This window comes from Apiospora kogelbergensis (assembly GCF_038363985.1).
Source record: "Apiospora kogelbergensis strain CBS 113332 chromosome Unknown utg000001l_segment0_segment0, whole genome shotgun sequence".
Lineage (NCBI taxonomy): Eukaryota > Fungi > Ascomycota > Sordariomycetes > Amphisphaeriales > Apiosporaceae > Apiospora > Apiospora kogelbergensis.
In genome coordinates, this window is record NW_027117418.1 from 7175165 (window position 1) to 7192607 (window position 17443).

General features: G+C 54.8%; 5 protein-coding genes across 5 annotated transcripts; 4 read left to right on the forward strand and 1 right to left on the reverse strand.

Annotated features, from left to right (window-relative positions):
• Nucleotides 1-370: 370 nt before the first annotated feature.
• Nucleotides 371-2010, reverse strand: PG998_002316 (uncharacterized protein; the record flags this gene model as incomplete). Its single annotated transcript, XM_066869134.1, has 5 exons — nucleotides 371-1266; nucleotides 1334-1495; nucleotides 1540-1570; nucleotides 1629-1706; nucleotides 1870-2010. 5 exons carry the CDS (start codon nucleotides 2008-2010, stop codon nucleotides 371-373), a joined length of 1308 nt encoding a protein of 435 aa, XP_066737549.1.
• Nucleotides 2011-3681: 1671 nt separating this feature from the next.
• PG998_002317 (uncharacterized protein) lies at nucleotides 3682-5489 on the forward strand (the record flags this gene model as incomplete). The annotated part of the gene is made up of 4 exons (XM_066869135.1): nucleotides 3682-3855; nucleotides 3914-4049; nucleotides 4157-4412; nucleotides 5075-5489. 4 exons carry the CDS (start codon nucleotides 3682-3684, stop codon nucleotides 5487-5489), a joined length of 981 nt encoding a protein of 326 aa, XP_066737550.1.
• Nucleotides 5490-7654: 2165 nt separating this feature from the next.
• PG998_002318 (uncharacterized protein) lies at nucleotides 7655-9811 on the forward strand (the record flags this gene model as incomplete). Its single annotated transcript, XM_066869136.1, has 3 exons — nucleotides 7655-7701; nucleotides 7767-8020; nucleotides 8130-9811. 3 exons carry the CDS (start codon nucleotides 7655-7657, stop codon nucleotides 9809-9811), a joined length of 1983 nt encoding a protein of 660 aa, XP_066737551.1.
• Nucleotides 9812-11101: 1290 nt separating this feature from the next.
• PG998_002319 (uncharacterized protein) lies at nucleotides 11102-13462 on the forward strand (the record flags this gene model as incomplete). Its single annotated transcript, XM_066869137.1, has 7 exons — nucleotides 11102-11296; nucleotides 11364-11418; nucleotides 11479-11719; nucleotides 11772-11896; nucleotides 12244-12417; nucleotides 12466-12539; nucleotides 12638-13462. 7 exons carry the CDS (start codon nucleotides 11102-11104, stop codon nucleotides 13460-13462), a joined length of 1689 nt encoding a protein of 562 aa, XP_066737552.1.
• A 1188-nt stretch (nucleotides 13463-14650) lies between these two features.
• On the forward strand, nucleotides 14651-16098 carry PG998_002320 (uncharacterized protein; the record flags this gene model as incomplete). The annotated part of the gene is made up of 3 exons (XM_066869138.1): nucleotides 14651-14891; nucleotides 15135-15482; nucleotides 15572-16098. 3 exons carry the CDS (start codon nucleotides 14651-14653, stop codon nucleotides 16096-16098), a joined length of 1116 nt encoding a protein of 371 aa, XP_066737553.1.
• Between the last annotated feature and the right edge of the window lie 1345 nt (nucleotides 16099-17443).

Sequence of the window (17443 nt, forward strand, 5' to 3'; positions counted from 1 at the left end):
ATTGCGATTTCGTGCTATGCGGACGATGCTATTCTTCTTGATGATCACGGCTCTGAAGTCACGTCATGAGAGGTTCGTTTTTCAATCCATTAAGTTGATCTGGCCTTTTTGTAGCTGCATCGTTGGGCGCCAACGCACAGCCACATATATCCATTTCGGTGGCGCAACCTGGTGGGTTGCGATCAGAGGAGCAAGAGCCATGACTCGGTCCGAAACCAGCGAGGTTTGAGGGGCAGATACGTTTTGATTAGAACTACCACGAAAGGTTGTATGTACAAGATTAAGTAAGGGGGTATTGGGGGCTTCGTTGGAGGCCCAGCGGTACGGTCACCTCTAGGGAGAACTCCGTACGCCAATCACGAAGACCAATTTAGAAGGCGAAACCGCTCTTGGCAGCGCCGGGGTACTTGTCCATCAGGCCGGTGAGGAAGTCCTTACCGTCCATGGACATGTCCTTGAACGCGGGGCAGGACAGGTCGAGCAGCGGGCTGAGGACGGCGTCGTTGACGAGCTTGAGGGGCAGCTCGAGCGTCTGGAAGAGCGACGAGAGCGAGTTGGGCGCGAAAGTCTTTACGACCTGCAGTACGAAGCACATCAGGTTGTTGCCCTCGAGCAGCGACGTCGCGTTGAGCACGCCGCCCGTGATGTCCTCGACGTTGACGCCCGCGAAGCTGTTGACCCGGCCCAGGTTGCCGCCGACGCTGGCCAACACCGGGTGTTGCATGATCCAGTCGACCAGGTCCAGGTTCGTCTGCACCAGGCCGTAGTCCACCGCGATCCGGTACCAGTTCTCGGGGATCTGCTCCCAGCCCCTCTTGTAGACGAGCTCGCCGTTCTCCTCGTGCACGCCATAGAAGCTTCGCATGACATCCTTGGCTATATCACATTGCGAATCAATACCGCGATCGCGGACGGGTTGGTGGGGACAGAACATGGACTTACTGAGTCTAACGCCGGTGGGGTTCTCCTGAGAATGGTTGCTGAGCAGTCGGCCGGAGAAGATGTACCCGGCGTTGCGCGCGACGAGGCCGGTGTAGGGCCCGTAGTAGAAGTTGGGGTTGATGGCGATGGCCTCGTCGAAGCGCTCAGCGGCGCGCGCGGCGATGTCGTCCAGGGTGATGATGTCGCCCTCGACCGAGTTGTACATCATCTTGAACAGGGTCATGTTCATGGTCGAGGCGTCGCCCGTCACGTAGAGGTCATCGCGGGTGCCCGAGGCGTCGCCCTCAATCCAGTTGTGACTGCCATCAAGACCGCGCGGGGTTCCTGGGCGAGATTGTTAGACCACGCGAAGAGCGAATTAATGTGGGAGCGTCATGTTGGTTAAACGTACCGAGAAGTCCCAAAAGGTTGCCCAGAATGTTGGAAGACTTGCGGCTTTTGCCACCAATTGAAAAGCCAGGCGTCAGGGACAGAGGGTTGCCGACACCGACAGTCCCCATAACGGAGAGGACAGTGATCAACTCAATGCCCATACCGAAGACTGCCATCAAGCCTGTTAGTCTACGCCACAAGTCCCTATGATTCGTCGCTCATTACCTTTGTTACCAGCCTCAACCACTTCGAGGAACTACATTGCACTGGTCAGTCAATCGAACGTATAAGACACTATTGAGAACTCAACTTACGCCGACAACACCATCGCGAGACATATAGCCGTGGTTGGCCAAGGCATTCAGTCCCGGGCAGGGACCGCGCTGGTCGCCCTTTGCGAAGTTAGGCGGCTGGAAGGCATGCTTGCCGCTAACTGCACACGAAACATGTCAGCAACGGCCGACAGGCCAGAAGGGGAAGGAGGTTATAACGGACCATCAATAGGCTCGGTCAAGGGGTCGAACAGAAGGCGCTTTTCCTTCAGGCCCAACAAACTCTTATGGAGTTCCTCGGGGAGAGCGAGTTGAGGCCATCGCGACCAGCCAGTTTGGCAAAGTTAGCGGCCGTTGGGAAGGAGTGGACCAAGCCCGAGAAGAAAACGGCGCTGAGGCCGCAGGCAGAGAACGAAAGCTTCATGATTAATCAGAAATGAGCGAGTCGCGACAGAGCGCGGTGGTGAAAGAGCGACAGGGAGTTGGAATGTAATGAACGACGATGAGGGTATCTCGACGAGTTGGTTTCGACTGTCAACAACGCATCACGATAGGATGAGCAATTGGAAAGACTAGATTGGACGTCGGCCTGTCAGTCTGGTCTGGTCTGGCCTTTTCCCTCGCTGATCTACGGAAACGGTGACACTGAATGGCACAGTGACTCTCGTGGCTGGCACGCTGTGTTCGGCTCCGCTCGCGGGTTGCGACCAAGATCCCAAAGGGGCGGACCATATTCCACGATGAGATTGTTCCTGACATGGGTGTGGCAGAACTCTTTCGCTGGTATGGAGGAAAGCAGGAAAGATCGTCATATAGGCTCCCCTCTCGACATGTCAGTCAACAACAAGGGTGCCTGGAGTGACAGGGGGGCAGACAGGTTAATGCTGGATGGAACTGCCGGTCACCAGCACAATCCAATAAGTCTGACAGCGCTAAGTCCGAAATGTATACCCCTGTTGACCGCCAAGATCTCGTCACTAGGGTTGGAACTAGAACAGGCTAGGATCGTTTGATGATGCTAGGCCCAACGGCTCCAGGCTGTGGGACGGCCTATGCTGGATATGGGGGTCGCAGTGGAGATGGAGGTGGAATGGGCAGCTCGAGTATACAACCCCTGCCCTGGCGACGGAAACCGCCTCCCGACCTGTCCAATCAGGCCAGCATCGGCTATCTTCCACCGCCCCGACTCACGGCTTCTCCTTTTGCTTCTACAGCTATTGCGCTTCCATTCCAATTGCCGTCTGGCCTGCGATCAATCTCCCCGCTGGCAGATCAGAATCACACGAGATCCTCGATGATATCGTATTCTTTTGGGTCTTGAAGGCCAAGGGCCTCGGTACGTCCGCAGGGTCTGGGAAAAGTCTTCTCGGGCTAATGCTGCGGACCGACCCCCGGGGAAAGGAGGTTTGTGTGATCCTTCGTCGACCGTTGAACTCTCTGGCCACGCTAGGAACTCCCCGCGGGTGCCAATTACCAAAGGAGGTTACATTGAGACCCGTATCCAGCATGGCAAAGTCGTATGACAGACGACTCGTCCCGGTTGGAGTGTACCATGATTCTCATTTGCACTTGGCGTTGAAACTTGTACCAGCACGCCCGGCAATCACAAAGTGCCACAATAATCGCCCCCAAGACCCTGTCATGCCATTTCTCTGAAGCATCATGCAAGCAACCCTTACCTAAGTTCCCTAAGTTCCAACGAGCCTTCCATCTCGAGGCTCCTCAATGTCTCCTCTCAAGTCTCCTCGCATCTGACGGAACTCTCCATGATCGTCGGTATTCGCGTCCGAACCGATCCAACACTCGGCCGAATTCAAAGAGGATATAGTCTGTTATCGCCCAGGAGTTCTCGATCTACCGGCCGGCTTACACTCCCTTTTTAAACCCCCGCATTTCCAGACTTTCGTTAATGATATCTTCTTGCACTTCCCCCACGACTTGACGGACGCTTTCTGGTCCTGATTCTTGTTCTTGGTTGCTTCTCTATTTTCTGGGTTGAATAGGCTGTTGGTGTACTCTATAGTTGTGCATTCACTCCGCGCCCTCTTTCCCATTTCTTCCTGGCCACCAGAGCACGACATATTTTCCGGACAACATGAGACTCGAGGCCTTCGCGCTGGCAGCCACGGCCTTCTTGGCGGGTTGCGTCCAAGCACAGTCGGCCTCCGCGCCTACAGAAGCGTCAAACCACACGGCGGCGGCATCTGCAGAGGCGGCGGCAGGTGCTGCGGCCATGAAGATGGCTCTGCAAATGTTTCCAAAATGCGCTGTGAGTCAACCACCTCTCAAGCAATTCGGCGTGGGCCTTACTAACAGGTCACGTATAGCTTGGCTGCCTCGCTGAGGTCATTCCAAAGTCACCCTGCCACACGACAGATGTGAAGTGTCTATGCACCAACAAGCCTCTCAATGCTGAGCTGGGGGTATGCATCCTGGGAGGATGCACTAAATACGAGGCCTTGAGTAAGTGATCTTCGTTCCCCCTTCTCCACCAACTTATTATCATTGTTCCCACCCCACCCCTTTGGGTATGGCAGACAACCAAGACTGATACGATATTCGAATCGTAGTGTCTAAGAACGCATCCATGACCATGTGCATGCCCGGCGTGCCTCTGCGCGACGAGACACAAAAGCCCCTACTCATCGGTGTCGTCGGTGGTGTCATTGCCGTGGTTGTCTGTGCCATGCGCATGATGTCGGGCCTGCCGGCTGGCGGCCGCAAGCTCGGCTGGGACGACTGGACGATCCTGATGGCCTTGGCGTTGTCGATGCCACCGACCGTCTTCTCGGTGCTGCTGTCTAACAACGGCCTCGGCCGGGACATGTGGACGCTGCCCATGCAAAATATCGAGAACGTGTTGTTTCTGTACTACCTCGGCGAGATCTTCTACTTTGCGGCCCTTGCCGTCAACAAGATTTCGATCCTGATCTTCATCCTGCGCGTCTTTTCCCGACCAGAGCTTCCGCCGCATTGTCTATGGTGTCATTGGTCTCACCGCTGCGTATGGCATCTCGTTCGTGGTAGCCACCATGTTGCAGTGCCAGCCACTCAACTACTCGTGGAAGCAGATCGACAGCACCATTCAGGGCAAGTGCAACAACATTCATCTGCAAGGGTGGATGTCTGCCATCTTGAATATCGTCGTGGACCTGATCATCCTCGTCCTGCCGCTTAAGCAACTGTACGCGCTCCAGACTAACCTCAAGAAGAAGATTATGATCATGGTCATGTTCAGTCTCGGTATCTTGTGAGTATTTCTCCACCCTGTCCTCCACTTTCTTTGCCTTCTGCGGGATTCCTTGCGAGGAGAAGCTGACATTAGCCCCTTTCCCAGTGTTACGATCGTCAGTGCCATTCGACTACGCTCGTTGATTGTGTTCGCCGCCTCCCAAAACATCACCTGTAAGCCATCTCCCCCTATTTCTGCCTTCCCTGTCTTGGCCCGAGCTGCCGGGCAGGTCCCGCCGCTATTGAACTTTAAAAAGACTAACCCCGGCTGGTCATGTTTCAGGGGACTATAACGAGGCTGCGTACTGGTCGACGATTGAGATGCACGTCGGCATCGTGTGCGCGTGTCTGCCCGCGCTGCGCGCCCTGTTCGTCGCCATGGGCGCCAAGGCGCTCGGCTCCTCCAAGGGCAACTCCAACGGGTCGTCGGGCTACAGCACCGGCCACTCGGGCAAGAGCGGTGCGCCACGCAGCGGCACCTTTGGCAGTCGCAGCGCCGGCGGCGATGGCGAGAAGCTGGCGGCCCAGGGCGTGCCCCGCCATGGCGACGAGTCGGACTTTGTGCCGCTCGTCGAGATCAACTCGCGGAGCAAGACGCCTGTGGGCGTGGCTATCAGCGGCAATGACAGCTTCGAATCCCCCTATGAGAGGCAGAAGCGGGATGGCTACTGATGAGGATGATGGAAACACTCCTTATTCTAACTTTTCTTCTTCACATGATACCATCATCCTTATTAATTGCCATTCTCTGTTTGTATATATTGGACTGCATAAAATCGCACGGCGTATCAAAACGGGGGTTTTGTCATCATTACTTGGATGGGTGGGCTGGCTACGCTCTACTACCATCCCATACGGCTTCACGGCCAACATTCGTTTTATTTATAGCCCAGCTTATAGTATCTTTGAGAGTGGAGACTATATGATCACCATATTACTCACCACAACCTTTCCCTTCCATTCTTCAATCCGCTCAAAGACATCACCCTAGTCGCCTCAGTGCACGAATCTTGAAGACTGAGTAAGTGTGAGTGACCCCTCAAGACTTTGCAAGGTGTATCGTTGCTTGTATGTTGGCTGCCCAGTTTCATCACATCGTCGAGAACCCACTTTCGATGCCACCCTGAATTCTGCCAGAGGGTCGGGTTTTGTGATATTGTCTGTACTGTCGATCACTATCCACTTACGTACAGACCTTCCCTGTTTATGTAATGTGGTCGGCACGGGCCCGGACCTGGCACGCCCTGTTTCTGGAAGTGTTAGTGGCAGGGTATGTAAACCATCATTTCTTTCCCTCTTTACAGCATGGACAGCAATCCACCAGGACTCCACAGACATAATCAGACATCGGGGTAAACCGCCGGTCACCAGAGTGAGCAGTGAGCCCTAGTGTCTGCTTGTATCTGTATACGACAGTTCGCTCGTCAGATATACACACGAGAAACATTCGGTAATCTCCTACCATTTCATGACTTCGTATACTGGGGAGTGGATTGTATAGTCCATGGGCTGGACACCATGTGTGTGAACGAGAGTATTCAGACCGCCTTGCATATAGTGGGCGGGTAATGGAAGAGCTTTAGATCTACGTCTGGAAAAACCTTGATGATCCATTTTGTGCGGCGCCTGCCAGATGCGGCACCGCGCTCTCGCGGCAGTCCGACTCATGAACCCCTTATCGGCATCTTCTATGTTCCCGACGAAAACCAGGGTTTGTATGAGGCATTGAGGCGGTGGGATATACGTGACGTCAAATGTGTTAGTTAAGTGGCGTGCAGTTCCCCCGAATTCAATTAATAGATCATACATAGATTCGCTGTCGATCGGCTATCCCTTACCTGAGCCCCCAAGCCGCCCGGTATGCGATAGAGGTACGGCTCACACGCCCTCAGTGGCCCGGTGGCTGGCACATGCGACATTGTCAGTTGTCAAAACGGTGCCTTGCATGGCGTGTCCACCTTATCAAACACTTCGTACGACTATTGCGTGTTAAGAGGAGTAGAACACCCAAATTCTCGGGTCGTTGTTGTTGCGAGAGGGCAACCCGTTTGCCGTGGAAACGTTGTGCCTCCTGTGCCTCCTGTGCCGTTGGTTATTCTTTAATTGTCTGTGCAGCGATAGCATCAAGGTGGGTTACATCGTCACATCCCCCCACTGTGTTATTCGTTGGACCCCTGTCGAGATTGAAGGAACACACAGACATGGTTCCTGGTCCCCCTGATCCCTGCTCCTTGTCAGTGTCAGCACCCAGTGCGAGAGGGAAGTCCGACGGTTGCTCAGACGTGTGAGAGGACTGGCCGGGGATCCTATGCGTATAGCCCTACCTGGTCCCCGCTGGCTGGGACAAGGGCAGGCCTTCTGGAAAATGAGATACGCGCGATTATTCGGCCAACGTTGACTCGTTCAGGAAGTCATCCTGACTATCGCACCTTTACTTGCTGGAGCTGGATGCGCAGCAGGAGGCAATGAGTTAGGGGAATCACTCTTTGTGGTGTCGTCCCGGGATGCCGGAATCGAGTTCCCTCACGATGCCTGAGCCTCGGGATCTATTGTCTGTGGGGTCAGCGTTCTCCTTCTTTGGACGGTGCCGAACTCGCCCTTCTTAAGCACACTTGGCGCCCTATTTGATCGATCTGAGTTGCATCCGGTCCTCAACCACCATCCACCATCCAGCTGCATTGCTGCGTCACTCCTTTTTTGGTTTTGGATTGCTGCTCCTTGTCGCGCCTGTCACTCGTTCAATACAGCTCGACCGATAGCGACCTCGTCGTCGCATCAACACATCCATTCTTTTATTTAACACCCCTCAGCATCAATATCAGTATTCGTAGTTCATAATGAGACCCATCGTGTCCGCTGCCCTCCTGGCAGGGTGCGCCTCCGCGTAAGTTATCCTCTGATCAATATCCAGCCCTACCAAGGTGACATAGCTGACTCGCTACCCGGCAGATGGGAATGGTCTTACCCAATGCACCCGGAGCAGAACATCTACCCTCCCAATGGCGAGAACTACCCGACTTCCGGCCCCAAGCCCAACTCGACCTACGAGTACGTCATCGTCGGCTCGGGACCTGGTGGTGCTCCTCTGGCCGCCCGTCTCGCCCTCGCCGGCCACTCGGTCCTGCTGATCGATGCCGGTGAGGACCACGGAACTGATAGACAGATCCAAGTCCCTGCCCTGCATCCGTATGCCAGCGAGTACAGTAAGTCAATCTCTTCGCCCTGGGAATGAAGAAAGGACAACACTAATACATCATTGCAGACCCTAGTCGCTGGGACTACTTCGTGGAGCACTATGCCAACGAGACTCAGGCCATCCGAGACACCAAGATGGCCTACGTCACCCCCAGGGCGATTACTATGTCGGCACCAACCCTCCCGAGGGTAGCGTGAGGAAGGGCGTTCTGTACCCGAGAACCGGTGCCCTCGGAGGCTGCTCGCAACACAACGCCTACGTCACCGTCAAGCCTACCAAGAAGGATTGGAACAACATCGCCGCTCTGACTGGCGACGACTCCTGGAAGGCCGAGAAGATGCAAGGCTACTTCGAGAAGCTCGAGGCGTGCCGTTACCTGCCCAACAGCATTGCCGGCCACGGCTTCGGCGGCTGGCTGCAGACCCGCCTGACCCCCGTCGCCCTGATCGCTGAGGATCTCAAGGTCGCCTCGCTGGTCGTTGCCGCTGCGACCGCCATGGGCAAGGGCCTCCTGGGCAAGCTCGTCACCACCGTCACCGGCCTCCTCGAGATCCTGGCCCTGGACATCAACAACCCGAGCCGCGACCGCGACACGGCCGAGGTCATCTACCAGATCCCGCTGGCCATGGACGAGAACTACTCCCGCAGCTCGCCCCGGGCCTTCGTCGTCGAGGTCGCCCGCGCCACTAACCGGGACGGCTCTAAGAAGTACAAGCTCGACATCGCCCTCAACACCCTTGTCACCAAGGTCAATTTCGACACCACCGGCACCGCGCCCAAGGCCACCGGCGTCGATTACCTCGTCGGCCAGAGCCTGTACCGCGCCGACCCCCGCGCCAGCACTACCGACGGTGGCGTTCCCGGTACCGTCTTCGCCAGCCGCGAGGTTATTGTCTCTGCCGGTGCCTTTAACACTCCTCAGCTCCTGAAGCTCAGCGGTGTCGGCCCCAAGGAGGAGCTCGAGAGCCATGGCATCCCCGTTGTCAAGAACCTCCCCGGTGTCGGCGGCAACATGCAGGACCGCTACGAGGTCGGCGTCGTCGGTAAGGCCCCGACTGCCTTCAGCCTGCTCGAGCGCTGCAAGTTCCTCAACGGCAGCGACCCCTGCTACGACCAGTGGTCCCACGGCGTTGGCGGCACCCTCAAGGGCGCCTACACGACCAACGGCATTGCCTTCGGCTTCCTGCACCACTCGTCCCAGGCCGACAAGAACGACGACCACGACCTGTTCCTGGGCGGCGTCCCAGCCTACTTCAACGGCTACTTCCCGGGCTACTCGGTGCACGCCACGCAGGACCTGAGCATCTGGACCTGGCTGACGCTCAAGGCGCACTCGCGCAACAACGCGGGTACCGTCAACCTGACGTCAGCCAACCCGCGCGACACACCCAAGATCACGTTCCACAGCCTGGGCGAGGGCGTGGGCGGCGAGCAGGACCTACAGGCGGTGCTCGAGGGCATGAAGTACAGCATCGACGCCTTCGAGGGGCTGATCCCGCTGGACGGCGCCTTCGAGCGCGTCTGGCCGCCGCCTGAGGTCTCGTCCGACGAGGACCTCAAGCAGTTTGCCCGCGACGAGCACTGGGGCCACCACGCGTCCTGCACTGCGCCCATCGGTGCCGACAGTGACCCCATGGCTGTTCTGGACGGCCAGCTCCGCGTCCGCGGCGTCGAGGGCCTGCGCGTCGTCGATGCCTCCATCTTCCCCCGCATCCCGGGCATGTACATCGTCACGGCCATCTACATGGCTAGCGAGAAGGCGGCCGATGTCATCCTGGAGGCTGCCAAGTCGTCGTAAGGTGGCACGAATGGGTCGATCGAGTTGGTGGAGGCTCAGATTTGGGGGATCAACAACACCAGTACCCAAATCTGTAACCCAGTTGGAAAGATAGGGCCAGTGGTCTTGTGAAGTGTCCAGCTAGCTCAGTAATGTAACACTTAGGCAGCCCCAAGGTGCGCAATTAGATACGTACAATGCATACATGCATCTACAGTGCAACACCCTGCAAGTTTGATGCTTCGAATTGTGCATGACATGTTCGTGGATCAACCAATCTGTCATTGAGTTGCTGTTGTTCTAGTCTGCCCCGCCTGTCAGTGCTCCTTAGCGCTAATTAACCCCGGAGTACCACTGTAAGTAAGCGCTAGAACACTGGACCGTACTTGCCATCAGCGCCTTAGCAACATGCTTAAAGAACCTTGGATTGATTTTGGGTTTCATTTGTTGGCACCGCTGGTGTCTGGGATCTGAAGCTTTCCTCTTTATCTGCTCCAAGCACGAAACTCTCCGGTGACGGATCGAGGGCATCGTACTATATCGCTACCCACCAGCTGTTGATTTGTTCAACCAATTTGCTTGGAACGATTGCGAAAGCAAATACAGAAACGACTTCGCTTCGTGGTCAGCATGGTGGCTGACTCACTGCCACACGGAAATCCAACGACGCATTGCCGATCCCTTCAGTCACTGGGAACTTGGGAACAATCCAACCTCGCAAATCCGCCATCTCACTGGTTGGAAGACGCCCTCCTGCATCCGCAACACCCAGAAACAGACAGCCTCGCCGTCGCGACCGCCGAATCATCTTTTGTCAGACTCCGGAATTTGCCATGTCTTTCCAGAGCTTCCAATTGCCTGATGTCACTCACTCCTACTGAGCTGAAGCTTGGCGCATGAAATGGAAGAGTAGGGTCGGCACTTGGGTGTGTCGCACACACACAGAGCGTTGGATAATACGTGGTACTTGGGGGTTCTGGAAGCCCTCGGGCTGCAGCTACACTGCATGTATGTATGCATGGAAGACACGGTAACGCTGTATAAGGGTCTTCTTCCCAATACTGCCCTGGGTGGGGTGTCTCTCTCTGTCTGCTTACCTACCTACATACCTTTGACATCTTCCCATTGATATTCTTGTTCTCGACGAGATGATAATGAAAGAAACAACACCCAGACGCGTCAAGTAGCTCAGCAAAGACGAGATGATACTATTGCAACTGGGAATACTGTGGCTGTCACCGGCGGCTTGTGCACTCGGCGTTCCACTGGCATCGGCGACAGGGCTGGATCCTATCAATCAGTTTTGCAGGTATGTTGAATTTCAATCTGACTCCGGCCCCGAGCAAGCGTCGCCTCATTCCCACCAAAGGCGATATCGCGTTACTTTCCAGAGCTGACTGTGGACCGCCAACCAGTCGGTGGTACCACCAGAGCCAGGTGAAGAATGGTGTTCTATACATAGACGGCGGACAGGCGTCCTTTTCAGATCGGTCGCAATTCAACAACGTGAGTGAACACGGTCACCCCCATTTATCCAGGCATCTTCGAGGCGCCATGGCTAACGATAGCCCAGCCCGCTGCTCATGACGACCGGTTGAACTACACAGGTCCCATCACCTTGGGCCAAAGTAAGTATCCTGAGCCCTTGCGTTGCCGTCGTGCCAGATATCAACTGACACATTCCAAAGGTAATTATGTCATCGCAATTGACATGACTAAGTCGTGGGACTGGAAGAAGAACATTAGTGAAGTTGCCATCAATAAGACCGTCGCTGATGGCACATCCAATTATGTCCCAAAAGTCGGGTCAGGGGCGCTCTTCCACGGCCCGAACAACGACCCCCAGATATATCTCTACGGAGGTGCAACTTCCACCCTCAACACTTCATTCCAAGACTACCAAGCACCGACAACAAACCAATATTCCTTGTAATGCATCATTCCCGAAAGCGTCACCGCCCCTACTGACAGCTGAACACAGATGGGGGTTCAATGCCCAGACGCATGCATGGACTCAATACGATGTTTCGTTGGCCGCGCCGCAGCGCCCGAGCTGGGGAGCCTTCGCCGAAGCTACCGAGCAGGGAATGGCCTTCTATCTCAACGGTATGATCTCGAACTTATCTTCAGCGGCTACTGCCAGCGCCAACACACCCCCACGAATCTGGAAGGAATGATAGCATTGGACCTCCATAAACATACGGTACGCAGCCTATGCAATGATATCTGCCGAACTACACTAATATCAATAAATCAAGGCTACGAACATCTCAACAAGTAGCCTCGGCGATGGGTCCCCTAGAGTTCGAGGCGGGATGGTCTACATACCTCGAATTGGCCAGAAGGGTGTGTTAGTGACGGTGGGGGGGCGCAACTGGAAGCCAGCAGTCTCTGCATCTAGGTAATGCAGCTTCACTCATGCTTTCACATCATCTATGCTCACCTGAAAATAGTCAGTATGAGCCAGGTACACATTTTTGACGTCGCTACTATCGGCACCCTGAATGCGACGAGTGGATGGGTGTCCCAGACCATCATGGGGGATGCCCCGCAGCCACGGGTCGATTTCTGTTTGTTGTCGGTTTCTGCACCCGACAACTCCAGCTTCAATATCTTTCTATACGGAGGTAGGCAGTCCTTACTTGAGACAAGGGGCTCATACTAACCTTCCCCAGGCTGGGATCCCAATAAGAACACCTATTATGACGATATATGGGTTCTCAGTCTTCCGTCATTTACATGGATCAAGGTGCGTACAACTCAACCCGCATACATGCCGCCTCCTGCCAACTTGTATGCGCTCTGTGGCCTAGAATATAATGGATTCTGAGCCTAATTACACGGCAGATATACGAAGGCGTCTTACCACGCTATGGGCACGCATGCCATCTCGTTGGGGGTCGACAGATGATTACGGTCGGAGGCGTCAACAGCACTGATTACACAGGAAATTGCGACTGGGAATGGATGGGTGTAGCCATACTCGACCTGTCAACGACTGCTTGGGGAAGCGTATTCGACTCGCAAAAACCAGCGTATGAAGTTACACCACAAATTTCAGCAGTAGTTGGTGGCGGACCCCAAGGAGGGGCAAACAAACTGCTTCCCAGCGGAGGTTGGACCTCGTTTCAGGTCGCAAACCTGTTCACCGGCACGGGCAACCAATCTGCCCCGTTTCCTGTGCCGAACCCTAGCGGCGGCACAACACCACCACCCGAATCGTCGGAGGGTGCTTCGAACTCGACCAATATAGGCGCAATTGCCGGGGGTGCAGTAGGCGGAGTTGCCTTTCTCGCCATCTTCGCAACAGTCTTTTACTATTGGCGACGAAGGCGGATAGGGAAGAAGCAAGCAGCAGCAGCAACAGCATCGGCTGCTCATGCCGACATCAAACCAGAGACAGCAGACTTTGCTTCATCTGTACCTCCAGCAATCGGCGACCCGCAATACAACTCCGTATCTCCCATCACGCCAACATCGGAACTTGCTGGCACCAGCATCGTCAACGAACTGCTTGGTGAGCAGAGACTAGCAGAGCTACCTGAGAGCCACCCAACCAAGCCATGGCATGAGGAGGGTGTCGTATATCATGAGGCGGGAGGATACGAGCAGCGCATGCAGCACGGGGAGCGCACACGTCGAGATAGAGACAGTGGCGGCGGGAGATATTAAATTCGTGAAACTTCATCGGAAAGCTGACAATAGCAGGTAACCAGTCCTAAAAGGTTTTTGGGGGTTATTATTGCTATTTTTGGTGATTTTACTAATGAAGTTCAAGCCTTTATCCAAGGCGTGATATTGACGCATGATTACACTACCTGGTTATCGAGATAAGAAGAGGATGATCCAAATGACTGACATGAAGATTGGGAAAGCAAGCAATCAGCTTGTGTACCCTATAAATAGATATTACGGGAGGGTACGTGGGAAGAAGAAACACCGCATAACGCCACCTTGAGTCTTCATGGACCAGCTTTCCATCTCGTCCAAGCCATGAAAACGAAAACAGACAGGAAAATAAGAACCCGGCCAAAAGAGAGTCAAATCAATACGAAAAGCAAGTTCGTGGGAAAGGGTAGCCGCATCAGGCGGCTTTGATAGAGTGGCTTTGGCGTTCGGTGCAGTAAAGATTGGCCGCTTTACGAAAAGTAGGAAATCGATAGTGCTGCTGACAGGCTGATTTTCCTGCAGCCGCGGAACACATGGCTTCGAATCACAGCACGGGAACACCCATGACACCGACGGGGATTCGTCAGCAACGTGCATATGCGTTGTAACCTACTCGAAAACTGCAAATCCAAAGCTGCGGTGCAACACAACATGCAGGAATCACTTTTTCATTTCTTCAGCTGAAGATCCGAAAACCGGCGATCGTGATCCGCTTCTCAGTCCCGACTAGAATCACGGTATTGAATGAAGCATTCGTTATCTGCTCGCCAACCCCGCCCGCGCTCTATTTTTGCACGCATACACACTCATCGCCAGCACGCGAGCCTTACTCGAAATCCCATCCTTAGTGAGCGAGCCGAAAACTTGTGGAAGGATGGCGGGCGGAAAGTGCACTTCTGACGATGTGGGTGGCGAGGGGTCAGCAGCCTCAAATATCAGGGAGCTACTACATAATGAACTCGAAATCTTGCAGCCTGATGCATAGAATCGATGCGACGACACTCGCCTGAGGACCTTGCAGCTACGACTCAGTGGCCCTCTGACAGAGAATACGATTAGCTGGGAGTCTTACCAATTCTACTGCAGTCAGTGTCAGACCAAAGTACAGTCACCCCCGTAACGTAACGGATCAGCACCATTACACCTAGCAATAGCAGCCAGTGCTTGAGCCAACCAAAAGAGCTACTCACCATGTCTGCAGAGCTGATCAACAACGTTATCGCCCAGGGCTACCGTTTGGCCACGCACAGCTGGGAGTACGGTGCTTTCTCCGAGGCTCTGCTCGAGTGGTACAATCCGCAGTACTCTGTCTTTGGCTCCGACCCTTTCCCCCTTGGCAAGGTACCCGTGCTGCAGGTCCACGACGTGAAAGCGCTGTCCTATGTGAAGCCTCATATCTGGACAAACCAAACCACGCTCGTCGATGGCGATGGTGAGCCTGCTCTCATGTCTCCTATATCTCCCTGAATCTTCTTCCTGTGCTGCCTCTGCATCTGTGGGTGTCTTTGTTTCCACCCTAGGGAAGGAGGGAATGTAGAGTGCTTACTAGCCCTTCAACCACCCCCTCTGGACTGGAAGCCTCTCACTAGCCAGTCCCGTATCCAACTCGTGGATTGACGAGGGATAATACCCACAAACAAGATAATCCATGCTGACGCCTCTATCACTACTGCAGGCGCAGCCGGCGACCCCGCCTCCCTGGGCGTCTTTGCCGTCCTGATTGGTCAAACGGAGCCCGACTACCTCAACGCTGCTGGGCGGCAGATGGACCACCTCCTGACGGCGGTCCCGCGCTGGCCCAACGGCGCCATCAGCCACCGCGAGGCAGTCGCCGAGCTATGGGCTGACTTCCTCTACATGGCTCCGCCCGCCCTCGCCTACTGGGCCGTGCAGACTGCCGATGCGGCGTTGCTAGCCGAGGTGCTGCGCCAGTGCTCCCTGTACCGCGACGTCCTCGGCGTGCCCAAGACGAAAAAGAAGGACGACCCTTTCGCGGCAGGTGGGCTTTGGCACCACATCATTGGTCCTCAGACGCAGGACCTGGGAATCTGGAGCACAGGCAACGCGTGGGCGGCCGCGGGGCTGACGCGGGTGCTGGCGACGGCGCTCAAGTTCCCCCGAACCACAAGAAAAAGACCGATCTCGAAGCCGGTATCCGGACCGCCAAGGCCATCCTGCGCGACATTCTCGACGCCGCCCTGGCCCTCGACGCCGCGGAGCCCCGCGAGCCGCTGCTGCGCAACTACCTGAACGACACGACCTGGTTCGGCGAGCTGGCGGGCACGACGCTGCTGGCATCGACCGTGTACCGGCTGGCGGTGCTGGTGCCGGAAGAGTTTGGCGGCAACAATAATAACAAGAAATACGTCGCGTGGGCCGACGCCAAGCGGCCCGAGATCGTCGCGCGCGTCGATTCCCGCGGCCTGCTAGCGCCCGTCGTCAACCCGCTCGGCTGGGGCGACCGCACGCCGCATACCGAGTCGCCCGAGGCGCAGAGCTTTGCTGTGCTGATGTTTGCGGCGTGGCGGGATTATCAGGAGATGTGCCAGAGCGGGGGGAAAAGTATTGCTAGGCTGGATGATTTCTGTTTGCTAGAGGCGATGGAAGCAGGCTGGCTTGGTGCGTCCATGTTACCATAGTCGCCTCCGCACTCCTCCGCGTGGTGTATAACTAGCACACCGGGACACTGTTGGCGTAGCGACTCAATGTTCTCGCCCATGTGCTAGACATGCTAAACAAGACGTCTTTGATCTCGACTCCAAACTTCCAGGTGCGAGGGTCGCCTAACCAAGCCAGGTCAGGCTCGTAACGACATCTTCGTTGCGCAATTTTCTGGCCTGATGTTACTCGATTTTGGTTTATAGTAAAAGATTGGGTTTGGCAGAAAACAAGCTGTTCCGAGATGTTGAAAGTTACCACCAAATATACCGTCTTTGGACTATTTAACACTGAACCAACTTGCCCATATACACGCATACAATTAGATGTTGACTTGAGCCATGGGATAAGCAGGACTCCAACCTACTACAGGAAATAGCAGGTCTAGAAATGCAGGTACCCGCCTGCAATAGAAAGCAACTTCCGGGTGAGTCCCTCGAGACATTTTCGTTTTCGGAGCAGATCTATAACAATGTCCCTTGGCAGCTCGAGTATGCCTAACCTCTCATATGTGTAAAAAGCTCACGAAGTGCGAAATTACTGCCGGCGAAGATGCAACTCTGTAACTCGTGCCCGGATGTCCGCCCCTATCATCAGCTATGATGATCTGGTATGTTATCAAGTTTTCAAATAAAGAGCTAGGATAATAGACAATTTCCCTTTCGGGCCGACTTACAATAAAAGAAACGCATTCTTCTATCTACTGTTCAAAAGCGTGGTGGCCTTTGTTGTTGTGAAGGATACCTAACAAAGAACCAGCGTGATGAAAACTCCCACTCGCGCCGTTTTCAGTGCGGCGTCCCTCATCACGGTTCGCACAACAAAGGTCAGGGTCTCAGCATGTAGTTTCGTATGCTCCAATTCTCCATTGGATATCAGCCGCAGGCTATCAAATTTCTCAAAGCATGACCGAGAGTGTCCAAAAAAGGAATCTCGACTGACTTACGCCTCGCATATTACCCAAGACCCTCCCACTAACGGCGAGGGCATATCCCACCGAAGATGACGGGTCGCGCAACTGACATATACAATTTCCGCGGCCTATATCTGCCATGGGGCCCCGATGACCATGTTCCTGCGGCGACAACAGATGCTACCACCCACGCATTCAAGCGAAAGGGGTTCCTATACGTTAGAACTGTGCGAAGCAACAATCCCTGGCGCTTCGGTGAGTTGTTACCATTACATGACAGAGAATCCGAAGTAGTATCGTAGCCTAGGACATGGGCGTGGGCTAACCTGGATTGCAAAGACACCCTTGTCCAGTCGCTCGAAGATGGCAAAATATACGTCAACAAAATATCGATATTCTTATACCACCACCTT